Below are 27412 nucleotides of genomic sequence, written 5' to 3' on the forward strand. Positions count from 1 at the left end.
TGGTGTCCTGAATGGCCACTTAACTGGTAAAAACACTAATTATTTCTTGCATTTCTTAGTGGTTTTATTTCCGCTTTTGGTATTGATAAACAGACTAGCCTATTCAAGCGGAAGCTTCACCCGCTGTCCTAGTGCTGGTTAATGATGCTATCAATCCAGTGACAATTAAAGGTGCCAGCAGGCTCGTTCTTCCTTGCTGAGTAAAGACATCATGAGATCACTTTAGTGTAAATGTCACTCTGCACACACAAGCAGATGGATTTTGCTACATGCGGTTGAATGGGTGAGACATGCCTCATTAACACAGCCCATCCACGACTCACAATCACAATTGGGCCCAGAATTCACATGGTTGTTCAGTGAGTCATGCCCCATTTTATGATCTTTTTGCCACGGTTTTTAAGCAAATCGAGAGCTGGGGTGGTGCAGTGGTTAGAATGCAGTACTGCAGGCTACTTCTGCTGACTGCTGGCTGCCAGAAGTTCGACAGTTCTAATCTCACCTGGCTCAAGGTTGACTCGAGCCTTCCATCCTTCCGAGGTGGGTCAAATGAGGACCCAGCTTGTTGGGGGAGATATGCTGACTCTATAAACTGCTAAGAGAGAGAGGGCTTTCCAGCCCTGTGAAGCGGTACATAAGTCTAAGTGCTATTGCTAAGTGCTGAATCATCGTAGTAAAGTGCATCACACAGCTGTAAAGTAAATCAAGCTTCCCTCAAAGACTTTGCTTGTCAAAAGCTAGCTGGAAAGGTCACAGATGGGAATCACTTGACCCCAGGGCCCTGCAATTATCGTGAATACATGCTAAACACTCCAATTTTCATCACGTGACTGTGGGGATGCTGTGTTGTTTGTAAGTGTGAGCAATAGTTGTAACTCCCTTTTTTCGGTGGCATTGTAACTTCAAACTATCACTACATACAGGGATTCCCCCAAAATCTGTGGACTGCTGCCCACTAGTGGGCCATGAGGGGTTTGCAATTGGGCCATGGAAATAGCCAGCGAGTGCACACGCATAAACTCACTTGCGCATGTGCACACATGCTCCATTTGTGTGAATGGCAGGCACACGTCTATGCAGCTCATGGAAATGGAGCTGCACGGATGCTTGCCGGCTGCTTGCATGAATCATCCCCTCCCTCCCCCCTCTTCCCACCAGTCCGCAAAGCCGGAAACATTGGGGAACTCTGACTAAACAGAAAAGTCGAGAACTACCTGTTTATTAAATTCTGAGTGTGTGTAATTATGAAATAAGAGATTGTAGAAATTTGGCTTCTTGTAAGGATGATTGATCTCAATCAGCATCCAGTGTCAGCCCTGGAGCCATTTTTCCTGGTCCCTGGCATCCCACAGCGGAGGCGGAGCGAGCTGTGGGAAAGGGAAGGGGGGAGGTACAGGGATGGGATTCTACTGGTTTGCGCGAACCGGATGTTAAGTTTGCATCTGGTTCGCCAAACCGGTATTTAAACCACCCCGCCCCTCCCAGGAGTCTTCATGCGGTCCATTTTTGATGCAGGTAAGTGTAGGGTCCGCGCAGAGGCTCTGGGAGGAGGGAAAATGGGCCTACTGGAAATCTGGAAACGGACCTGTTTCCGGCTTCCGGTGGGCCTCCAGAGGCCTGCGGGAGGCCTCCAGACCCTTGGGAAGATGAAAAACGGTCCTCCCGGATGTTCCAGTAGGCCACACCCTCCCAGCAACCGGGCAGCGAACCAGTTGCTGGGATTTTTGAATCCCACCCCTGGGAAGGTAGAGGTAGCGAAGGCTTTGTAACCAAAATAAAATTCCTCCCTCTGAGGACTGAGAACGTTCCTACCAGGTGTGAGGAGATGGGGTGCGAGTCCAGGTGAAATTTGGACTGTGACCTGATTGGGCCATGGGATGGCCTGCCTGGGCAGGAGGAGGAAAAATGTATTTTTAACCAGGGGGAAACCCGAGGGACTTTAGAGCCTGATTCTCCCCAGATGTGCCTATATGACATACCTAATAAATCTGTGCTTTGAGGGAATATGCCTGCCTCGGAGTTTTGATTCTGTTGGGGGTGTTACTTGGGGCCCTGACATCCAGGTTTCACACATACCCAATGTTCTGCTAATAAGAAGTTGGCTAAGAGAAGCCAAGGTAAAGGTTCCCCTCACACATACGTGCTAGTCGTTTCCGGCTCTAGGGGGTGGTGCTCATCTCCGTTACAAAGCCAAACAGCCAGCGCTGTCCGAAGACGTCTCCGTGGTCCTATGGCCGGCATGACTAAACACTGAAGGCGCACCCAATGCTGTTCCCTTCCCACCAAAATGGTCCCTATTTTTCTACTTGCATTTTTTTATGTGCTTTTGAACTGCTAAAGGTCGGCAGGAGTTGGGACGAGTAATGGGAGCTCACTCCGTTATGCAGCGCTAGGGATTTGAACCGCTGATCTGCCAGCCTTTCTGAGAGAAGCCTACTGTTCATTTATAAAATTCATTGTAGTTTTTGCTCTTTCTCAGGTGACCCTTTTGACAAGCCACCATGCCGAGGGTGTTCCTCTTACCTTGCGGAACCTTACATCAAATGTGCAGATTGCAGCCCGCCTCCTTTTCTGCTATGCTTGCAGGTAAATTATATTTACAAGGAGTGAGGGAAGAGAAATGCAAGCACGATGTCTTGGCTGCTGGGCCTGATCTTTATTCCATCTTTGGACAGGCCAAGTGAAAACGGACAAGAATTCTCTTCTTTCTTCCAGAAGAAGAAGAATTCCTTGTCAGTTTTGGACATTGATTATGTTCAACTCGTTTGAAAGGGTTACGCCCAGGGGTGAGCTTCAAAAATATCAGCAACTGGTTCTCTGCCTGGTTGCTGGGTGGGCGTGGCCTAGTCGGGGTCCTGCACCACGTCAAGGGGAGCGTTTTTGCCCTTCCCGGGCTCCGTAGGTTTTCCTAGAGCCTCTGGGAGGACGAAACCGACCTCCCTGGGCTCCGGAGGCTCACTGGAGGCTGGAAACAGGCCCGTTTCCGGCCTTCCAGGAGGCCCGTTTTTTTCACCCTCCCCAGACCCCGGAAGCTTTCCTGGAGCCTTTGGGAGGGCGAAAACAGCCTCACCTGGGCTCTGGAGGCCGATAATGGGCCTGTTTCTGGTCTTCCGGAATTTCCGGGAGGCCTGTTTTTCGCCCTCCCCAGGCTCCAGAGGCTTTCCTGGAGCCTCTGGGAGGGTGAAAACGGCCTCCCCCGGGGTCCAGAGGCCCTCTGGAGGCCCCATTTCCGGCCTTTCAGAACCTTCAGGAGGCCCGTTTTTGGCCCTCTTCGAGTCTCCACGCGGGCCCTGCACTTACCTGGCATCCAAATGGGCCACATGGAGACTCCTGGGAGGGGCGGGGTGGGGTGGGTGGGGCCAGCCAGGGGTGGGATTTGCCGGTTCAGTGAACCGACCATAAAACTAGCTATGGGTTCATCCGAACCAGGGTTCATTACCTCCCCAAAAAAAAAAGCCTTATTCTGGGTGTGTGATTTCTTGATGTTTTTATGAAACCATGCCAGCACAAGGGAAACGTTTGCTGGAAATGTGACAACCATAATAGGACCCTTTTGCTTGCGATGAAGTGGTATTGGTGGGAAATGGGGGCAGGGATCCCAAATTTTGTGATTCCTCAAAACCGCTTTCTGTATCAAGAACGAACCTTTTTTTCCAGTGCTTCACAAGAGGATTTGAATATAAGAAGCATCAGAGTGACCATTCCTATGAAATAATGGTAAATATACAGTTCTAATTCATCTTGTCTTGCCTTCATCAGTTGTTGTCGTCCATCTTTTTTTATTCATTAGATTTTTATTCCGACTTTTAATAGTTTACAAGGTAGCTGAAGTCAGTGAACATATTCAGCGCTCCTTCCTCCTCCTATTTTCCCCCATAACAACAACCCTATGAGGTGGGTTGGGCTGAGAGTGACCAGCCCAAAGTCACCTAGCTGGCTTTCATGCCTAAAGGCAGGATTAGAACTCACGGCCTCCTGGCAATTGGCCTAAAATTGCCCGGCGGGCTTTCATGCCTAAGGCAGAACTGGAACTCATAGTCTCCTGGTTTTAGGCCAGCACCTTAATCTGTATACCAAACTGCCTCTTTCTTTATGGAACATGTCCTATCAATACAGGTGTGGGGAAGTTTTATGCTTAAGTCTACCCTTTTAAATGATTATTTCACTCACCGAAAGTATGGGAATAAATAAGATGTCAGTACCAAAAAACACGGGAAAGGAATTTTCAAAGTGTTTTTATTTATTTATTGTTTATTTGTTAAATAAATACTAGCTGGAAGTGGCTGCTGGGTTAATGGCAGACTCCACCTCGCCTCCTCCCCTTGTTCTCTGCTCTCCATCCTTCCATCTTTTTCAGTTACCATATTGATACATTCTCATTATGTTCTTTTTATTGGTCTATTATCTTCTGTTCTGGGAAAACTCCTTTCATTTCTTCCTCTTTATTGTTGTAAGCTGCCTAAAGTAGTCCCACAGTGAGATAGGCAGCAAATAAATTTAACAAATAAAATAAAAATTCTTTTGGAGGATTCTCAAATAAAATGGATCTCATAAGCCTCCAACTAATCTTATGTGCCTTGTTCTTCCCAGAGAGAAAAAACATGCTTCTTAATTTGACAGTTTGAAACTGAATTTCAGTAGTTTAATTTAGCAAGAACCACCAAGAAAAAGCTGGGAAAATGTAGGCTGTCCACGTCAATCTTAGAAGATAATAAACTTGTAATAAACCTGTTTTTTTCCCAACTGGGTGGGCTCCAGATACTGTTAATTTCAACCTATTTCCAAAATCCCCACTTGATGTGTCCAGTTGGGAGACTCTGAACAAAATGTTACTTATGTAATACTTTTGTTCAGGTAGAGTTTGAATCAGAAAATACCTTTGTTAATAATTTGTCATGCAGAGCAATTAACATTTTCCAACCCATTAACACTTCTAAAGCAAGTTTTGCTTTATTTTATTTTAATCACCCATGCCACGTTCCCTCTAGGATTAGCTGGTCGACAGCTAAATTAGCAAGAAATTCTTTGTTACATTCTGTAACAATGCTTCATAACTAACAATAATTACAGCTTGAGTAATGTTTACTTTGTGTGGCATAATTATTTAAAATTCCTGTGGGGTGCTGCTGGAACTCTTAAAATGTCAGTATGTAAGTAGCAGTTTGCCTCAGTGGCAAAATTACTCATTTGGACTATTCCGCATATTAAATCTGTTAGTCAGCAATGGACGTTTGTAAGCTCATTATCAGATGTTTTAGGGGCACATATGGGTACCATTCTCTATGCCTGCAGGCATGAACAAAAATGAAATTCACCAATTCCCGCTGGAACAAACTCAAAACTAAATTGAATATAAAGCAACTTAACAGAATAACGGAGCTGGAAGGGACCTTGGAGGTTTTCTAGTCCAGCCCCTTGCTCCAGCAGGAAACTCTATGTCATTTCAGTGGCTGTCCAGTCTCTTCTTCAAATTCTCCAGTGATGAAGCATCCACAACTTCTGAAGTTACTTGTTCTAACTGCCAGGAAATTTCTCCTGAGTTCCAGGTTGCTTCTCTCCTTGATTAGTTTCCATCCATTGCTGCTTGTTTTGTCTTCAGGTTCTTTGGAGAATAGCTTGACCCCTGAAATATTGGAACACTGTTATCATGTCACCCCTAGTCCTTCTTTTCACTAGACTAGGCCATACCCAATTCCTACAATCGTTCTTCACATGTTTAGTCTCTTATACTTGTATTTGTACTCTTGTGATTATAATCTTAAAATTATGTCAATAATATCACAGCAAATCACTCAACCACTTCATCTAAGCACATTGAACTTTGCACTCAATATACTAATGTATGTTGTAGACTTGCATATTCATTTTTTAAGGTTGTATAAAGCGGGAAGTGGCAAGAGAATTCTTTAAAAAAAATTATTGGTTTTTAAAACAAATATAAACAAACAAAACATAAAAACATCAAGCCATCTTCCATATATAAAAAGTGTGGGTTTTTTTTTTTATATAAAAAAAAAAGGAAAAAAAAGTGTCCCCTCGGTTGGTTTGTTGTTTGGGGAAAATGAAAAAAAGAGAAAGCGAAAACACCCCAAATATAAAAAATAAATTTTATTTTTTTTTTTTTTTTTTTTTTTACATACAGTGTGCCGGTTGGTTTACAAATTGTTTTGTGCTTCCATTTCGTAGTCTTCAGTTACAATTACATTGTATATAATCTCGTATTTTCAATCAAAAATTAAATACATTAATATCATTATTAATCATTTGACTATACTTTTATTCATTCATGTTTTACAAAATAATCATATTTTAGTTAGTTTGTTTTATGACAGTTCATATTATCATCCCAAATCTATCCTAGAATCATTTTGTAGATATAATAAGAAAAGAATACATCTTTATATATTTATTATTTTCTAAAAGTCTACATATTTCATTACTATATTTTATTGTCTAACCATTGATAGAATAGATCCCAAATTTTATAAAATTGTTTATCATCTTGTTCTCTAATTTCAAATGTCAATCTACTCATTTCAGCACATTCCAATATTTTCTTAATGATTTCCTCCTGTGATGGTATTTTCTCATTTTTCCAGTTTTTAGCAAATACAATCCTAGCCGCTGTTAACACATTTACAATCAGGTATTTCAAGTCTTTACTTTAGTTTCAGGTAAAATTCCCAATAAAAATATCTCTGGTTTCAAATCTATATGTTTTTTTTGTCATTTTTTCCAACCACGTGTGGATTTTAGTCCAGTATTTTTTAGCATCCACACAAGTCCACCACATATGGTAATATGAGCCAGGCGTCTGATGACATTTCCAACATTTTTCGGATTTATTCTTGAACATTCTTGCTAATCTTGTCAGGGGAAAATGCCACCTGTAAAACATCTTATACAAATTTTCTTTATATGCTGTTGACATTGTCATTTTATAATTTTGAGACCACAATTTTTGCCATTTCTCTAAATCAATCCCATATCCAAAATTCTTCCCTCAAGCAATCATAGTTTCTTTAACTTGTTCTTCTTCTAGTTTAATTTCTAATAAATATCCATACAATTTTGTAATCATCTTTTCATCAGTACCTGTCAAAATCTTATCTAAGTCAGTCAGTTTATCATAGAAACCTTCTGTTTTAGAATCTTTATCATACCTTGAATGTATTTGCGCATATGAAAACCAATTCATCTTTATACCTTGTTCCTCTAGTTTTTGTACAGATTTAAGTTCACCCTTTTCATTCAATATTTCACCATATCTAACTGTTTGTTCCTTTTTGTATATTATAGGATAAGAAAATGCTTCAATAGTCTAGTTGGCATTGTTACAAAGTTTCTTTTGCCTTCACTTTCCCCCTCCTTTTTCAACAAAATATAATAAGAATTAATTAAAAAATGAAAAAGATATTTAAAAAATATAACTAAAAGGGAGTCTCTAGCCTAAAATATTATAAAATCAAAAAGGAGAAAAAGAATAGATGAAAGAAGAGAAAAAAACCAGTCCAGTTTCAAAATATAAGATCATGTGTAAAAAATCCAGCAATGAGAAAAATAAACAAAAATATTACTTTGACATTCCTATTTAAAATCGCCGCTTAATCACTTCTGTCAAAACTTTTACATATTCTTTCTTTTCCTTAGGGTGTCCTTTCAAATCTTAGAATAAAGAAAAAGTTCTCACCAAACCGGCACACTCTCTCTTTCTGTTCTCTTTCATTTCGGAGCTGTCCCAACTTCAGCAGCTTTAATGGCTGCCTCTTTGCTGCTGGCAAAAAGAGCTTCTCCTGGATCTACCAGGGACTTTGCGGTATCCCTGGGATAGACAGGATGTGCTCTTTACGTTCACCATTTCTTTGGGACGGTTTAGATCCAATTGGACCGTCCAGGAGCAAAGATATTGGCAGCGATCTCAGACCTCCAAGATTGCATGCCGTATCGTCGCGATGCCAGCTCCGTCCACTCAGCTGAGAATTCTTTCTTGAATAGTATACTTTATTTTTATTCAAATTCACCAATTGGAGCTGAGTACACAAAATACAGAATTAAACTTCATGGTACCTTTGAGAATTTTTTAAAGCCCTTCAACTGAACCAAAATTCCATCTCCTGGTCTTTTATTTATTTCATTTTAGGAGCCTGGTTTAAGTGAGAGGAAGCCCTCCAATTCCTTTTGTTAAACAGCATTTCGGAAACCCTATAAAAGTTGTAATCACCCCCCTTTCTCTCACTAGAATTTGGTCAGTGCTATATTCCAAGATGATGGTTTGACCTTTGGTGATCCAAATGCAGGAAGAGAGTAAGAGCCATAACATTAAAGGCGTGAGAATTTTTTTAAAAAATCGTTTTCTTATAGTGTGTGGAGGAGTGTCCTGATTTAGTAACTGCAGTTGGTCCTGAAGACTCAGTTGTTTACTGAAATGGTTGCTAAGTGAACAGAGAGAGAGAAAGTTCTCTCAGAGACTGTTAAATTTCTCTCTCCTAGAGTGCCCTGTGACTGACCCCTTTCCTCCTCACTTTTTTGCTCCTTGGCAGCATAGAGAGATTGTTGTGCCATGGGCAAACGAACAAACCCAGCTCTCTAAGCTTAATTACTTGATTACAAGTCTGTAGAGATTTTCAGTCATCCAGGTCATGGTTGTCCCAAAGATGCTTTTTCAAGAGGCAACTGGACTTTCTTCGTTTTTCTTTGAAGACGTTTCACTTCTCATCCAAGAAGCTTCTTCAGCTCTGACTGGATGGTGGGGAATGGAAGGATTTATATTCCTTGCAGGCAGCTAGTCATTTGCATCCTTTTTTTCAGCCACCCTCTAAAAGGATGCAAATGACCAACTCTCTGCAAGGAATATAAATCCTTCCATTCCCCACCATCCAGTCAGAGCTGAAGAAGTTTCTTGGATGAGAAGCAAAATGTCTTCCAAAAAAAAAAAAGAAAGAAAGTTCAGTTGTCTCCTGAAAAAGCACCTATGTGACTACTTGATTAGAAGTCCCTCAGGATGACAGCTTCTTCCTGAAACTGACCAGACCTTTAATCAGTTTCCCACTGAAGGCTTTTGTTGTGGTACAGTAAATGCAGACATTGGTTGTAAAATGATTTTTATTACTGTTCATTACTCCCATATTTGCAAATGGTCACTGTTCAACACAATTGTTAAATAGGGGTTACCTGTGTGTATATGTGTTTGTAAGTGTATAGAGAGGGAGAATGAGATCTTACATACATGCACAACACACACACACACACACACACACACACCACATACATACTTATTTGTGTGTGTGTGTGAAGAATCAAACCTTGTGAAGTAGATAAGTGTCATAAGTTCTCATGACATCTCACAGGTTTTGGGACATTAAAATGATTTAAGTGTTTTCCATTTCCATCACTATGACACTGCACATCATTTGAAAATACATCTTTGGGCTGGAAGGGCCTGTCACACAGCTGAACATGCTCTGCTTAATCCCTCCATTTAAAAATATGTAAAATAGATCAAAAGTTGTTTTCTCTGTGTTATAATGTTTGGAATTCCAGGGTTCATCTTTGTGGGAATAAGTGGGATATTTCTGCAACTAGAACTCCAACATCTGGTAATAAGAAAACTTTTATGATTGCGCAATTCACTCACGGCGAGTCCGGGCTACTTATAGAAATAAAAACCCAAATACAAAACCCAATATTTGGATTGCCTAAGAGAGATTGCCAATAGTTGCCGGAAAGAGATTGGAATTCAAGGAATTATTGCCAGGAAATAAACCTTTCTCATTTATCTGTCTCTGTCTTAACTATTGGATAACAATTTGTCTGAAATGGTATAGGGTTTCCTGCCTAAGGAGGGGGTTAACAGATAATGGATAACAGATAATCAGAGTTGGAAGGGACCGTGTAGGTCATCTAGTCCAACCCCCCGCCCAAGCGGGAGACCCTACACCATTTCTGACAAATGACAGTCCAATCTCTTCTTGAAAGCCTCCAGTGATGGCGCTCCCACAACTTCTGAAGGCAACTTCTGTTCCATTGGTTGATTGTTCTCACTGTCAGAAAGTTTCTCCTTATTTCCAGGTTAAATCTCCTTGTTCAGTCTCCATCCATTATTCCTTGTCTGGCCTACAGGCGCTTTGGAAAATAGTTTGACCCCTTCCTCCCTGTGGCAGCCCCTCAAATATTGGAAGACCACTATCATGTCTCCCCTGGTCCTTCTCTTCACTAGACTAGCCATGCCCAGTTCCTGCAACCGTTCATTTTATGTTTTCACCCCCAGTCCCCTAATCATCCCGGTTGCTCTTCTCTGTACTTTTTCTAGAGTCTCTTATAAAAGTGATGACTTTTATAATGTGGTGAACAAAACTGGATGCAGTACTTTATGTGTAGTCTTACTAAGGCTTTATAGAGTGGTATTAGTACCTCATTTGAACTTGATTGTATCCCTCTGTTAATACAATTTAAGATTGCATTGGCTTTTTTGGCTGTTCCTGCACACTGGTGGCTCATATTTAGCTGGTTGTCCACTAAGACTCCACGATCCCTCTCACAGTTACTGCTATTGAGCCTGGTTTCACCCAGTCTATATGTGTACTTTTGGTCTTTCTTGCCTAAGTGTAGGACTTTACTTTTCTCTACATTGAATTTCATTTTGTTAGATACGGCCCAGTGTTCTAGTCTGTCAAGATCCATCTGGATCTTAAGCCTATCTTCTTGGGTGTTAGTTATTCCTGTCAGCTTAGTATCATCTGATACTGGGTTGGACTAGAAGACCTCCAAGGTCCCTTCCAATTCTGTTGTACTGTTCTATTCTGTTCTATTCCATTCCATTCCATTCCATATCTCCTCTCCTCTCTTCTCCTCTCCCTCTCCCTCTCCTCTCCTCTCCTCTCCTCCTCTCCTCCCTATTCTATTCTATTCTATTCTATTCCCTTCTCTTCTATTCTTCTTTCTATTCTCTTCTCTTCTCTTCTCTATTCTCTCTCTCTCTCTCTTTCTATGTGTATGTACACATGTATGTACCCTGAGCTAAAGAAGCTTCTTGGATGAGAAGTGAAACATCTTCAAAGGAAAATCAGAAAGCCCAGTTGCCTCTTGAAAAAGCATCTTTGGGACTTGACCCGCATGTTTAGTGCGAATGCAAATAAAATTTCCTCCGGGAGGGAAGGGAGGGGGGGTCATGGGAATTCATCAGCCTACAAAATTGCAGTCCCAAGTGATTTTCTTTTGATACGTGCTTCCCACTGCAGACCTCTAATTTCCCCGTCCTCGATCCTACCTGGACCGCTCAAGAAGAAATGGCTCTTCTGGAAGCAGTGATGGACTGTGGCTTTGGAAATTGGTGAGAGTTGCTGAGGATTAACCAGTTGGGGGGGATCTTCCAGATATCGGTGGGAATATATAGGAAGTCCTTGACATATGACCGTAATGGGGCTATCACAGTTGCACGTGAGAACGGTTGAAAGTCAGCTTTTTTGCAAAGGTCATTAAATGAATGCCCTTGGATATCAAGTAAACCAGCGGTGGGATCCGACTGGTATAACTACCGGTTCTGTCTATTAGCGTCGCGCGAGTGCAATGTACAACCTGCTGAGTTGCCGGGACAGCTGAGCAGTGCTGTGTGCAAGTGCGCAGCGGTTGAAAAAGCCCTTTTTCCCTGCTTTTTCAACCGCAGCTGTGTCGTGCAAAGCAGCTGTGGTTGAAAACGCAGGAAATAAAGGTCAGGTAAGAGCCCAGGCGGGTGGATGGGCCAAAACAGCAGCAAACATAGAACCGGTTCTATGTCTGTTGCTCTTCGGAGCAACTGGTTCTACAGAGGTAGACAGAACCGGTAGAAACCCACCCCTAAAGTAAACCCTTTTGCTCTGGCACAGTTTTGCCAAAAACCGAACATAACAATTTTCAGCAAAACACTCTTAAAATGCAGTCATGTGATCCCAGGATGCTGCAAATGGCTGTAAATGAGGCCGAGTGCCCAAAATGCAGTCATGTGACTGCAGGAGGTGGGGGGGCTGACCGTCAAAACTTCGGAACTGGGTTGTAACTCCCTTTTTCCAGGTAAGTCATAACTTTGAATGGCCGCTAAGTCGAGGACTATCTGAACCATTAGAATGGGACCAGGGGAAAGAGAGAAGGCAAAGGTATTGCAGGTAATCCTTGACTTACAATCCTTGGTTTAGTGACTATTGTTGTGGGCTGCCAGCAGAGCTGGCGGCAGAATCGGACAGTGAGGAGGTTGGGGAGGAACATCAGCTAGTCCTGGAGTCTGGGGATGGCTCCGATGAGGGCTTTGCATCGGAGGCAGATATGGGGCCAGAGCTGTCCGACATTTATCAGCTGCCTTCGGAGTTGGAGATAAGTGGGGAAGAAGAACAGCTGGAGCCTGCACAAGCGCAGAGCTGCCAGGAGAAGGGAACAGTTAAGGACCACTTCAGTGGGAAGGTAACAGCGTTCCATGCGCCTTCAGCATTTAGTCATGCTAGCCACATGACCATGGAGACGTCTTTGGACAGCGCTGGCTCTTCGGCTTTCTAATGGAAATGAGCACCACCCCCTAGAGCCAGAAACGACTAGCACATATGTGCAAGGGGAACCTTTACCTTTATAGTTATCACAGATTTTATGAGCCAGGCACATGACTGGTCTTATTTCTTGGCCCCTTACAGGCAAGATGTCGCCAATCAGATGAGCACAAAGACGAAAGAAGAGTGTGAAAAGCATTACATGAAACATTTCATCAATAACCCCCTTTTTGCATCCTCCTTATTACATCTGAAGCAGGCAGGGGAGAAGCAGCGAACCAGCTTGGCCATTCCGTTTTACGGTAAGTGCCAGCCGCAAAGAAAGATGAAAAGATTCCCTGTTCTTCTTCAGGCTTTTCTAGACAGCAACGAGTTTATTAGAGATAAATTTGTCTCACAGTGGTTCTCAATCTGTGGCCGCTGCATACCTGGGAGGCTGCAATGTCATCGCAGGGCCACCCCCACAAAAGCTTGAAGAAATGTTTTGATTTAAATCTTGAGTTAAATCTTGGTGGTCCATGGCCACAAAAGGTATTTAAAGGGGGTCCATGGCGAAGAAAAGAGAACCACTGCTTTATTAAATACCAACCTCCCTAACCTGGGGTTTCTTTTTAAAGGTGTTTTGAAATGAACACTGCCCGAATTCACATAGGCTTGTTGGAATTTTGGGAGTTAAAGGCTTAGCTGGTGCCAGCCTTAGACTTGGACCATAATGGCAGGGGTGGGATTCTACTAGTTCAGGCGAACCAGATGTTAAAGTTACATCTGGTTCGCTGAACCGGTATTTCAACCAACCGGCTAGCCCCACCCACCCCTCCCCTCCCAGGAGTCTCCACGCAATCCATTTTCGGTGGAGATAAGTGCAGGGTCTGCATGGAGGCTCTGGGAGGGGGGAAAAACGGCCCTCCTGGAAGTTTGGAAACAGGGGGAAGCCTCTGGACCCTTGGGAAGGCGAAAACGGCCTCCCCTGGGCCCTGGAGGCCCACCGGAAGCCAAAAACAGGAAGTTCTGGTAGGCCACGCCCACCCAGCAACCAGGCAGCAAACCGGTTGCTGGGATTTTTGATCCCACCCATGCATAATGGAGCCTGTCCATGATGGTCATCAGTCATGACGGTCGTAAAAATTACCGCCATATGACCAGATCTGTTTTTACTATGTTTTTTCCAATGGTCGTTAAAGGAATGCCCTGGTCGTAAAGCAAATTCCATGGTCATAAAGCAAACCTTGGGGTTGTAAAGCAAACCCATTTGTCAGTGTTCCAAGTAAGCCGACTCTGAAAGCTCCTGTGGCTTTCACCTAATTAAAAAGTAAACGTTTCTCCTTTCTCCCAAGTCACTGGTCACGCTGTCCAATCCAGGTGCTGGCTGGTTGGTTGCTGGGTTACCGGCTCCTCCTCTGGCCAGCCACCTGTGAGAATGTCCTTGGTTCCCAAAGGAAAACTTTATTGTTTTGGCTACAAAACCCCATCTAACTATTTCCACCCTCCCTCTGTTGTGTGGCAACCCTGAAGCCTCCAAGATGGCTTCAGCCAGGTTCACTTCAGGGTTGACAGCATTGTTTGCTGTGGACCATTTTTGCTGAAAAGTGGAAGTAAATGCTGGTTTTTTGACAAAAACATCGTAAAACACAAATCGGATGACCATGAAGCACTGCAAACAGCCATAAATGCTAACCGGTTGCCGAGCACGCAAGATGCGCTGCCCGGCCACTGGAATGTCAGAACCAGTAAGGGGTGTGTGTGTATTGTAACTCCAAACAGTCACTAAGCAGCTGGTTGTAAGTCAAGGACTACCTGTAACTCAGTGCAACATATAGGGAGAATTGCAGAAGGAAGGTTCATTGGGCTGCCTTCAACACCACTCAGAAGCTACAGCTGGTCCAAAATGCCACAGTGCAAATAATGATGGACAGTTTGCAGTATGCCCATGTCACATCTCTCTTATTCAGCTATATGTGTAACCACTAGGCTCCTGAATATAACTGAAAATTCTGGTTGCAAATTTATAAAGCCCTATATGACACATGGACTGGATATTTCCTACACTGCCTCTCCAGATAGCAATATCTCTCTATCCTATAGGGTTTGGTAGATTTTTGGCATGCTTTGGGTCCTATCTATTAAAAAATATCATGGGACCTAGGAGATAACGTGCTTTCTCTGGAGTAGGATTCCCTCAAGGCCATGTGGCCTGACTCTGCTTTGACTCCTGAGACCTTTAAAGATCTGGTTCTTGATACAATCACCAAGCTGGGCTACTCTGTGAACCAGCTACAAATTGCTCTGTCTGTTTAATTGTTGGGGTTTTTCCTCCCTGTTTTTACTACTGTCATTTACTTGATTATATTGTTGGCTTTTAACTGCAAGCTGAGTTGCTTGCAGGGGGGCAACTACAGAAATTGAAACTGAAAATAAATTATAGGAATTACTGGCATACAGTAAACAAAATAATTTTTCTTTGTTTAAAAAGTCAGTTTTCCTCTACATCAGTGCTTCTCAACTTGGCAACTTTAAGATGTGCAAACTTCAACCACCAGAATTCCGCAGCCAGCATGGGAATTGAAGTCCACACACCTTAAAGTTGCTGAATTCTTAGTAAGCTTTGGACATTGTGACCATGCATTTTATTTTTATTTTTTTAGCAACTGAAGATCCTCCCCGACCTACTTTTGATTCCCTTCTTTCTAGAGATATGGCAGGATACATGCCAGCCAGGGCTGATTTCATTGAGGTAAGAATGTCTCCAAGCTGACTGCTGTTTTACTTATTTTTAATTTACGTCTGTGTCTGTATTTCTGTGTCTGTATATAAAACAACTGTATTATGATTACAGATTTACAGATAATCAGAGTTGGAAGGGACCTTGTAGGTCATCTAGTCCAACTCCCCGCCCAAGCGGGAGACCCTAGACCATTTCTGACAAATGGCAGTCCAATCTCTTCTTGAAAGTCTCAAGTGATGGCGCTCCCACAACTTCCGAGGGAAACTTCTGTTCCATTGGTTGATTGTTCTCACTGTCAGAAAGTTTCTCCTTGTTTCCAGGTTAAATCTCTCCTTGTTCAGTTTCCATCCATTATTCCTTGTCTGGCCTACAGGAGCTTTAGAAAATAGCTTGACCCCTTCCTCCCAGTGGCAGCCTCTCAAATATTGGAAGACCGCTATGAATAAATATATCCTGGATGCTTACTTGAATAGACCAGGAACCATTTGTTCTGACCAAGACTTCCCGAGACTGTAATTAAGCACACGCTTAGTTAAAACAACTCTTATTTTATTTCCATGGTGGGAATTATTTTCATTCCCAGCCGGTAATGAGTCCCAAACAGTCCCTTCGAGATAAGCACCCACCTTTCTTTCCTTTGAATTGCTGCCAACAACTAGAGTGCCAAATGAATTATAAAAAAACCAACTGAAGTACAAAGTCCACACAGCGCTTCAAGGTTTAATCTGAATAGAATGAACGACTTTGCTTCCTGCAAAGATTTCTTCACCTTTGCCTGTCCTTTATACCTTATGGGAGGGGCAGTCACCTCCAAGCCTTCCTCCCAAGTCACCCCTTTTGTCTCAGCTGCTCTTGCCTTCTAGCAGCTCTGCACACATGCACACTGGGAACGGGCTCCCCTTGTTCCTCAGCCTCGCTGCTGCCAGACTCGGAGGCTCTGAAGGCAGCACCCCACTCCCAGATGGCCCCGGCCCCATCTCTGCATTGGATGTAGGATCCTCGTCCTAGTCCTCTCCAGGCTCCCAGACTGGCCCGTGTTCTTCCCCACTGTCCGATTCTGCTGCCCGTATGCACAGGCTGCTGGCGAACCGCAATACCATTGCCGCGAGCAACACACTGCAGTCACTCAACTGAAATGGCCGCGTTAGATTCCTCATCCTCTGCTTTTCTTTCGACAAGCTGTAGGTCACTAGGAAAAACCAATTCCATGTACAGGTAGACCTTGACTTACAGCAGTTCCTTTAGTGACGGTTTGAAGTTACAATGGCACTGAACAATGTGATGCATGACCATTTGTCACAGTTATGACCTTTGCCGCATCTCCACGATCATGGGATCAAAATTGAGAGGCTTGGCAACTGGTTCATATTTATGACCATTGCTGTGTCTCAAGGTCACGTGATCCCCTTTTGCGACCTTCTCACCAGCAAAGTCAATGGGGAAGCCAGGCTCACTTCATGACTGGGCTACTAACTTATGGCCTGCAGTGATTCACTTAACAACTATGGCAAGCAAGGTTGTAAAATGGGACAAAACTCACTTAACAAATGTCTCGCTTAAGAACATAAATTTTGGGCTCCATTGTGGTTGTAAGTTGAGGACTATCTGTATAATACTTTGCCACTGTTTAAATAAAAAGAGCCAGTTTAGTTTAGTGGTTATAAACTGGGATACTATGAGTTCTCGTCCCGCCTTAGCCATGAAAACCGGCTGAGTGACTTTGGACCAATCACCAGGAGACTATGAGTTCTAGTCCCACCTTAGCCATGAAAACCAGCTGGGTGACTTTGGACCAATCACCAGGAGACTATGAGTTCTAGTCCCACCTTAGCCATGAAAACCAGCTGGGTGACTTTGGACCAATCACCAGGAGACTATGAGTTCTAGTCCCACCTTAGCCATGAAAACCAGCTGGGTGACTTTGGACCAATCACCAGGAGACTATGAGTTCTAGTCCCACCTTAGCCATGAAAACCGGCTGAGTGACTTTGGACCAATCACCAGGAGACTATGAGTTCTAGTCCCACCTTAGCCATGAAAACCAGCTGGGTGACTTTGGACCAATCACCAGGAGACTGTGAGTTCTAGTCCCACCTTAGCCATGAAAACCGGCTGGGTGACTTTGGGCCGGTCCTTCTCATTCAGCCCAACTCACCTCACAAGATTGCTGTTGTGGGGAAAATAAGAGAAGGAAGGAGTGTTAGATATTTTTGCTGCCTTGGGTTATTTATAAAAATAATAAAGGTGGAATATTAAAAAAAAATCCCAAGTCTTTAAAAAAGACGGTGCTTTGTTCTCTGACCAAAGAGGTCAATTTTGCCATTTCTGCAATTCTGACATTTTCACAGTCCATTCCTCCATGGTGAGAATTTCATTATTTTTCCACTAATGCTGATGCCACTTTTATATTTGGCAAATTTGTTTTAGATTCTGGAACTATCTGATGAAACCTGGCAATTTTATCTAATTATTTTGTGCTTTCTCCATGAAAAATGTTGATTGTTGTTATAATATTGTACAAATGTTTCAGATCATTGACCAACTGTTGCCAATTGATCGAAGGCTGAATGGTGTATTTCTGGGTTATTTTTTATTTCTGGTCATAGATCATAATCTTGTTTACTTGTGTGAACTATCTTGGATTTCTGCTGAAGGATATTAAAGGCAGTCCTCAAATTTTGAGCCCAAAATTTATGTTGTTAAGTGAGAAATTTATTAAGTGAGTTTTGTCCCATTGTATGACTTTTCTTGTTTATTTGTTAAGTAAATCACTGCAGTTGTTAAATTACTAACGGTTGTTAAGTGAATCTGGTTTCCCCATTGACTCTGCTTGTCAGAAGGTCACAGAAGGGAATCACATGACCTTGGGACACTGCAACCATCATAAATGTGAGTCGGTTGCCAAGCATCCAAATATAAATCATGTAAGATGCTGCAATGGTCATAAGTGTGAAAAATTGTCATAAGTCACTTTTTCAGTGCTGTTGTAACTTCAAATGGTCAATAAGTGAACTGTTGTAAGTCAAGGACTATCTATATATAAATCTTTTTCAATGAATAAGAGAAAATCAACAACTTATGGTCCTTTCTACACAGTACATTGGTTCTCAACTTACAACCATTCATTTAGTTGCCAAGCGCTCAAACTGTGATTGCATAACTACCGTGTTTCTCATATAATAAGGCCGGGTCTTATTTTTTTTTGAGCCCCGAAAAAATGGCTAGGCCGTCTTTCGGGGTGACTTAATTCCCCCTTGCATCTTCGGGCGGGCGGGCGGCGACAGCTTGGATGTTGACCTCGGCGTTGGTGGGGCACCGTATCGGGGTCAACGCAGGCAGCACCATATCCGGGTGTGCAACAAAAGTTCTTCCTAACGGCAAGCCCCCACCATTCCCCTCCATTTCGCATGTTTTAATATAGGCCTTAATTTGGGGGAGGGGCTTAATTTCATTTCATGCCTATAAAACATGCTGGGACTTCCTATTGGGGGAGGCCGTATTGTTGGAGAAACAGGGTATGGAGGTGGTTAATGGTTGTAACTTTGAGGAGGGGGCCATCATTTTTTCTGAGACTGTTGTAACTTCCAACCGTTATTAAATCAATGTTTGTAAATTGAGGACTACCTCTATCCAACTTTTTGCTACTGTGATGCCCTGAAATGATAAATTAATTTGTATGGATTCACCTCTCTTCACCAGACTTAACATTTCATTGTGCTTAAGGTTGGACAAACAATAAATACTTTATTTACTTTTAATAACCTGATCCTAATTAATAAACGGGAAGGGAAAGTCTTTCTCATAGTAAAAGATTAAAGGCCAATTTAGAGCCCATTTACTTTTTCTACTAATTTTATTACATTCGTCTGCTCTTATAATGTTTATTTATTTGGAAATGTACAGCCCAGCATTCTGCTTCAGGAGCCCTCAGGGCAGATTACAACCGAAATAAAACGGTACAATAATCCCAAATATTAAAAATGATTCCACAAAATCCTATAAAACTCTGTAGAGAGTTGTAAACCACCTGTAACAGCAAGCCGAAAATTAAAATAATCCAAAATAAAAATTTAACCATGGGGATTAAGAGCCAAAAAGGGATTTGCCCCATCACTAATTTAAATTTAAAGAAACATGGTAAAAAGATTTCATAAGTAAAATAGTGATAATCACAATAAACCATTATGTGGTGAAGATAAATCTTCAGCAGGTTAAAAAAAGAAGAGCTCTCTTCCAAGTCAAACAAGAGCAATAATGCAAACATGGTTACAATCAAATGCAAAAGTGTGTACAGGTAATCCTTGACTTACAACCATTCACTTAGTGACCATTTAAAGTTACAGTGACATTGGAAAAAATGACTTATGGCCGCTTTTCATGCTTAAGACATTTGCAGCATCCCCATGGTCACGTGATCAAAATTCAGGCGCTTGGCAACTGGTATTTATGACAGTTGCACTGTCCCAGGGTCATATATAGTCACCGTTAAATAACCTTCCAACAAGCAGAGTCAATGGGGAAAGCCAGATTCGTTAAACAACCACATGATTCATTTAACAACTGCAGGTGACAACACTTGCTTAACTTAGCAAGGTTGCTTAGCAAAAGAAATGTTGGACTCAAATGTACTCAGAAGACCGCTGGCTGGTGGGAATTAGAAAAAAGGGCTTTTTTTTGCTGTAGCCAAAACTTTATGGAATATCCAGTGCAATCCTAAATTACATTAACAGAGGAATTCAGTCAAGATCAAGTGAGGTACTATTACCCCTCTATAAAACCTTAGTAAGACCACACCTAGAGTACTGCATCCAGTTTTGGCCACCACACTATAAAAAGGATGTTGAGACTCTAGAAAAAGTAGAGAGAAGAGCAACCAGGATGATTAGGGGACTGGAAGCTAAAACATACGAAGAACGGTTACTGGGCTTGGCTAGTCTAGTAAAGAGAAGGACCAGGGGAGATAGCAGTCTTACAATATTTGAGGAAGGGGTCAACCTATTATCCAAAGCACCCAAAGACCAGACTGGGAATAATGGATGGAAACTGAACAAGGAGAGATCTAACCTGGAAATAAGGAGAAATTTTCTGACAATGAGAACAACCAACCCATGGAACAGAAGCTGCCTTTGGAAGTGAGAGCTTCATCACTAGAAGCTTTCAAAAAGAGACTAGACTGCCACCTGTCAAGAATGGTATAGGGTAGGGGTGTCAAGCTCACGTTGCCACGTCGTCGTCACATGACGTATCAGGACTTTTTCCCCCCTTCACTAAATCGGGTGAGGGCGGGGCCAGCACGTGACACATCTGGCCCACAGGCCTTGAGTTTGACACCCCTGGTATAGGGTAATCTACCAGGTCCCTTCCAACTCTGTTATTCTATTCTACATTCTAGTCCATTCCATTCCATCACACCCCCACCTCATCCTCCCTGCAGAGATCAGAATGGCCCCAATCCTGCTGGCCTGTTGCAATGCTTTAAAAACTTGGCTATGGGCTCAGAATGTATGAAGGGCCCCGTTACTTGGCTTCACTATTAGTGGTGTAATCATCATGGCTGCTGTTTTACATTTATACATATTTACCGTATGGATGTTTCTATTGTTTTCATGTCTTTTAAATTGTTTTAACATTTTACATTTGCAAGCTGCCCAGGGTCCCTTGGTTGAGTTGGGCAGCCATAGAAATTGAATAAATCAATTGATAAATAAGTGCACACAGTGCTCTTCCCCACAAATTAGCCTGCCAAATGTTACTTGAATATATTTTGTGAATCCAGCTGGTCTAATGAATGTTTATTGAGTTGTACGTACGTATTCAGAAAAATCAGGTTCAGTCTTTAGTCAGCCTTGGTAAAGCACGAGTAAGCATATTTGTGAACCTCACCACACTCAATTATTTGTCTGCCTTCCAGCTCTATGAATTATATTTATTTAAAGTTATTCAGAGCTAACCGGGAACCATTTCTCTTTGTTTATCTGTTTTCCACAGGAGTTTGACAATTATGCTGAATGGGATTTAAGAGATATAGATTTCGTGGAGGATGACTCAGATCTTTTACATGGTGAGTTTTGCTTCCATGGTTGAAAACCTGAACATCTCTTTTCTCCACTTCTTAAGGAATAAAATCCCCTGTAGTCATTTTTCTTTATTCCTATTGGCTTCATGAACATGTCCACATAGGCTTTTTTGGCAACAGAAGTACAATAGTTGCCAAGTAATTATTTCCAGGTTGTTGTTGTTTTTAAACTGACTCCTAATTACAAGTGGGGTGCTCTCTGAGCTTGGCTATTTTCTTGTAGACATTTCATCACCAAGCTAGGTAACATAATCAGTGCCAATCTAATTACAACTCTAGATTTTCTTGGTAATGTCCCAACAGATATTTACGGGTTGAACTGTGTTTAGTTCCAAACCCAGAGAGATTCAGCTAGAGTTATCATCTGATATCCAATAATATTGAAATCCTCAGAAACAGCCATCCTTAAAGTATGCTTGATGGATTGATTGGATTTCTATAAACACCCAACTCAACAAGTGACTCAGGGGCAGTGTAATGATAAAAACACAAAAACCTTGGGTTTTGTCCCTCAATTATCATCTGAAAATACATATTTCGCTTTAGGTTTTTTTTTAAAAATAACAATTTTAGGACATTTTCACATATGTTTCCCACAGCGCGTTAAAATCCTTACACTACAGGGGATTGTTTTAAATCAGCATGATTTATTTATATTTCAAAGTAGGCGCTCCCAAAACAGCTCGTAGCATAATTACATTATTAAACTCATCTCATAGAGCATAAAAATCACAGTTTCTAATTAAAAAAACCCAGCCTCGCATCCTTGCAACTGTCACAACAAGTAGAAGCTTGATAGAGAAAAGTCTCACTGCATATAAAAAGCAAACTTTAATGTGGAACTTGGTTATATAGAGAGCTAAAATGAACAACAAGGCCATGTCAGAATGTCTGTGGGATTCTGCTGTTCATGAGCATATGGCAGTCACAACTGAAGACCATCCCTCACTGGTTGCTCCCAACCATAAACACATATGGTATCACAGGTAGTCCTCTACTTACGACCACAACTGCGCCCAATATTTCTGTTCCTAAGCGAAACATTTGTTACGTGAGTTTCGTCCCATTTTATGACTTTTCTTGCCACATTTGTTAAGTGAATCCCTGCAGCTGTTAAATTAGCCACACGGTCGTTAAGTGAATCCGGCTTTCCCATTGACTTCCTTTGTCAGAAAGTCATAAAAAGTGATCACATGGCCCCAGGACACTGAAACCATCATAAATATGAGTCAGTTGCCAAGCAGCTGAATTTTGATCATGTGACCATGGGGATGCTGCAATGGTTGTAAGCCTGAAATCATCACTTTTTTTTTCAGTGCCATTGTAACTTTGCGTGGTGACTAAATGAACGGTTGTAAGTTGAAGACTACCTGTATTATTATTATTATTATTATTATTATTATTATTATTATTATTACTACTACTACTACTACTACTACTACTACTACTACATTTATTGGCTGTCTATCTCACCATCCAGCTACTCTAGGTGGTCCATAATAATTTAAAAAAACGAAGTGTCAGAGTGTTTGCAGCACAACCCAGGAACACAACACAGCACACAGAGGCTTTGTCTTTTAACAGTGGTTTATGTCCAAGACAGCTGTATACTTACATATACATGTTAGGCACATACCAAGCAAACAATCAATCTTTGTTACTCTTCACGGAGAACTACAATGGAGATAGAACACGAGGAGAGAGAGAGAGAGACACCCTCACAGCCCTGCTGACTCATCCTCAGTTCATCATCTCGGCTTACATCTGGTCAGCTATTAAATCTTCATTACCTCAACACAGAGAACAAAAAGGACGTTTAAACAAAGTGAAAGTAAAATAACAGAACAATAAAACAAACAAGGAAAAAAGAAAACAAAATAACATCAATCTGTCAGGGGAAAAACCTGATTATGAGCATAGCTGCACTTAATAACAATTGAACAGATAGCACACCACAAAAGCCTCACTTTAGGATTCAGAGGTTTATTAGAATTTGAAGCACAGCAAACATAAAACCAATATTAAGGCACTTACATCACATTGCAATGAGGGTCAACCGGACAAGCAGTCAAAAGGGACGGCTTGCGGCCGATTGGGAACCTCCCTTTATTCAACATTTCATTATATACCTTAAAACCGCAAAGCACATGACGTGGCAACAGGGGCAGTTTTTCATTCCTTTAACCTCAATGTTATAACATGATTATTTTTACATGTACTTTAAGCGCACACGTCCTCTTTTCCCACAGCCTCACACCCCCCCCCCCATTTTGGCATATAGGGAACTACGGTGTCCGTGTCAGCTACCATTTCATCAGATGCACATGCTTTATTACAAGTTTTCCTTTATATTTGCATCAGGCAATTAATGTCAATATTGAACCCATCTCAGCCTCTCCCAATTTTACTGTGCTAGAAGGGGGGGGGTCCCCATTATTTCCTCCCTTATGACTAGTAAAAAAAAAGATGGGCAACTGGGGAGCAGAGAGCCGGGGAGCATGGGGGGGGGGAGCGGAAAAGGTGGAGCCTGCTGTCAACTGAGCAGCCACCTCCAGAGTCAAACTTCCCCATTGGGTCCCCCAGACCAATTTGCAAAGCCTGGTCTTTTGGGTAGGAGGTTGGGGGCAGATCTGATCCTGTTCCAAAGGGCAGTGCCGCAGCAGAGAACGTTCTTCTTCTTTGACCAATGGGATCCATAGTAGGCGGTCTCTGGTGGCCCAGTGATTGACAGTATCAATAGAAGAGAATATTTATATAGCTCAGGGTTGAACTGCGAGCTCCTTTGGTGCTCTCTGAGCTTGGTTGTTTTCTTGCAGACGTTTCATGACCCAACTAGGTAACATCATCAGTCCTGGTGGCGATACCTAGTTGGGTCATGAAATGTCTGCAAGAAAACAGCCAAGCTCAGAGAGCACCAAGGGCCTACAAGAACCTTGGTAGACACCAAGTCTCACAAGATGTCCAGGCTTTGGAAGAGATGGTTTTCAAAGCGGGATTCAGATCACCTTGTGTTGCTAGTTCTTGAGTTCTTCACTACCAAGAAAACAAGCAACTGCTGTGATGATATGGGAGATCGGTTTTGTAATCCTGCTTCGCCCCATCACTGCTGTGCATTTCCCGCATGAAGGATTTTTATTCTTTTCGTCTCTCTTCCACTCCCCCTTGAACTTTTCACAGCTTTGAAGATTGCAGTCGTAGATATCTATCACTCTCGGTTAAAGGAAAGGCAAAGACGGAAAAAGTGAGTTTTTGGCAATCCCCCCCGCCCCCCATCACCACTGTTTAAAAAGTTCCTTGGAGCTTAATTGCAGTTCTCTACTAGCATTTGAAAAGGGATAAATGTGATACAACACAGCCCAATTTTGTTAATTGCTCCAGTGATACATGTATGGATAGTACTCATAGCAATAGCACTAGCACTTAGACTTATATACCATTTTATAGTGCTTTACAGCCCTTATATACCATTTCATAGTGCTTTACAGTGGTTTTCAGAGTCAGCATATTGCCCCCAGCAATCTGGGTCCTCATTTTACCCACCTTGGAAGGATGGAAGGCTGAGTCAACCTTGAGACTGGTGGGATTTGAACTGCCAAATTGCAGGCAGCCGTCAGAGTAGCCTGGAGTACTGCATTTTAACCACTATGCCACCGAGGTTCTTACGGCCACAATGGAGCCCAAAATTTCCTCTGTTGAGCAAGGCAGTTGTTAAATGAGTTTTGCCCCCTTTTACAACCTTTTTGCCACCGTTGTTAAGTGAATCACTGCAGTTAATCTGGCTTCCCCATTGATTCTGCACATTGAAGCTGTATATAAATCTTACGTGCTGTTGCTATTGCTAGTAGAATGCTCCATTCTAGAAATGCTCCACGTCAAGGACTACCTGTATTGTCTGAGCAACTGGCATTCCGCTCAGTGGGAGAAGCAAGTCACAGATACCAATGTTCATTAAACAGATAGGCTGTGCATAACTAGCTACAGGTAGTCCTCGATTTACGACCACAATTGAGCCCAAAGTTTATGATCCTAAGTGAAACATTTGTTAGATGAGTTTTGCCCCCATTTTAGAAGCTTCCTTGCCACAGTTGTTAAGTTAGTCGCACAGTTGTTAAGTGAATCTGGCTTCCCCATTGACTTTGCTTGTCAGAAGGTCACAAAAGGGGGTCAGGCGACCCCGAGGCACTGAAATCGTCATCAGTATGAACCAGTTGCTAAGCATCTGGATTTTCTTCACATGATAGTGGGGATGCTGCAAATGTTGTAAGTGTGAAAAATGGTCCTAAGTCACTTTTTTCAGTGCTATTCTTCAAACGGTCACTAAATGAACCGCTGTAAGTGGAGGGCATCTTGAACTGCCTAGATCAGGGTTTCTCAAATTTGGCAGTTTTAATATGTGTGGACTTCAATTCCCAGAATTCCCCAGCCTGCATGGGGAGCTTGAAGCTTAAAGTTGCTGAGCTTGGAAAATACTGCTGTAGACCAGCCTTTCTCAACCGTGACCACTTGAAGGTGGCTGGACTTCAACTCCCAGAATTCCCCAGCCAGCCTAGCTGGCTCAGGAATTCTGGGAATTGAAGTCCACAAGTCATAAAGGAGCCATCATTCCCCGCCTCTTAGGTAAATCATTGCAGTTAATCCTACTATCTTTATAGAATTAACTCCAAAATGAAGAATAGAAACTGGAGGTAAATATAGTCGACTTGATCAACTGGAAATCACAAGCCCCCCTCCCTCCCAATCTTCTCTGCCCAGTGCTCCATGCCAGGCATTTTCCCAACTACATATGGAAACTTGTTTTAATGCTTTTTCATGCAAATCTGAGACAGTATTAAGGCAGCTGTTACACCTACAGTGACAGGAATCTATTTGGAGGTAATTTACTTGAAGATTTTATCCGCTGCATTCAAACCCCTTACACCGTGTCGCTGCAAGATGGTCATTTGGTGTTCACTTTAGGGACTTGAAGAGGTAACTTTTATGGAGTTGTGGAATGGGGTGTGTTTTGTGTGTGTGTGCGTGCGCTATTTTGCACAGGTCCTTGGACCTGGAAACTTCAAACAACAGAGTGAGATTCTTATTACTCCCTCAGCATCTTTTACACACACACACAACACACACATACCTGGTTAAGGTATTAAAAATGAAATTTTCCTTCCAACCTCAGGTCCCTAGCTTGTCCTTCTGCTAAATGAGTAATTCACTCTGCCCAGAAGGAAACATTTCTGCCTGTTCCAACAAATCTTACCAAGTGTTTGTCCAGCCTTTTCGAAGGGAAACACGATGCCAGTTCCTCAGAAGGGTGTTATTGTTGGTGGGGTTTTTTTTGCTGCTGGCTCTTGTTCGTGATTAGAAAGACCACTAATAAGCACCTTTTACCTTACAGAATCATAAAAGACCATGGACTAATCAATCTCAGAAAGTTTCAGAGTAAGTATTTATTTTATTTATTTATTTATTTGATTTGTCAATTGCTTACAAGATAATAAGTATAAGTATATACATAGTTATGAATACATGAAATGGGTACATATAAGAAAAATAAAAGAAACAATAGGACAGGGACGATAGGCACATTGGTGCGCTTATGCACGCCCCCTACAGGCCTCTTAGGAAAGGGGTGAGGTTGATAGTAGACAGTCTAAGGTTAAAGTTTTTGGGGTTTGGGGAAGAAACTACAGAGTCAGGTAGAGTATTCCAGACATTGACCACTCTGTTGCTGAAGTCGTATTTCCTGCAATCAAGTTTGGTGCGGTTAACCTTGAGTTTGTATCTATTGTGTACTGTTGTGTTGTTATGATTGAAGCTGAAGTATTCATTGACAGGTAGGACATTGCAATGTATGATTTTATATACCATACTTAGATCAGACCGAAGACGGCGTAATTCAAGGTTTTCTAGGTCTAGAATTTCAAGTCTGGTGGCATAAGGTATTCTACAACGAGTAGAGGAGTAGAGAACTCTTCTTGTGAAATATTTCTGGACTTTCTCAACTGTGCTAATATCAGATACGTAATGTGGGTTCCAGACTGATGAGCTGTATTCGAGTATAGGTCTAGCAAATGTTTTGTATGCTCTAGTTAGTAGTGTGATATTACCAGAGAAAAA

General features: G+C 42.2%; 1 protein-coding gene across 7 annotated transcripts in view; it reads left to right on the plus strand.

Moving 5' to 3' along the window:
* The window catches only part of TADA2A (transcriptional adaptor 2A), a 58631-nt gene that overhangs the window by 7900 nt on the left and 23319 nt on the right, over nucleotides 1-27412 (plus strand). For 6 of the 7 annotated variants that reach the window (XM_087956815.1, XM_026680464.2, XM_087956824.1 and 3 more), the window contains 8 exons: nucleotides 2480-2586; nucleotides 3658-3717; nucleotides 11238-11329; nucleotides 12654-12811; nucleotides 15152-15240; nucleotides 21220-21292; nucleotides 24485-24548; nucleotides 26691-26734. In XM_087956815.1, coding sequence (XP_087812941.1) covers nucleotides 2480-2586; nucleotides 3658-3717; nucleotides 11238-11329; nucleotides 12654-12811; nucleotides 15152-15240; nucleotides 21220-21292; nucleotides 24485-24548; nucleotides 26691-26734 — 687 coding nt within the window. Of the gene's footprint in view, nucleotides 1-2479; nucleotides 2587-3657; nucleotides 3718-8282; nucleotides 8305-11237; nucleotides 11330-12653; nucleotides 12812-15151; nucleotides 15241-21219; nucleotides 21293-24484; nucleotides 24549-26690; nucleotides 26735-27412 lie in introns of those variants that run through there. The other variant, XM_087956821.1, reaches the window with a different exon arrangement.

Source organism: Notechis scutatus, chromosome 1 (genome assembly GCF_049901735.1).
Source record: "Notechis scutatus isolate UNSWTSFEM ecotype Mainland chromosome 1, rNotScu1.2, whole genome shotgun sequence".
NCBI classification, from domain to species: Eukaryota; Metazoa; Chordata; class Lepidosauria; order Squamata; family Elapidae; genus Notechis; species Notechis scutatus.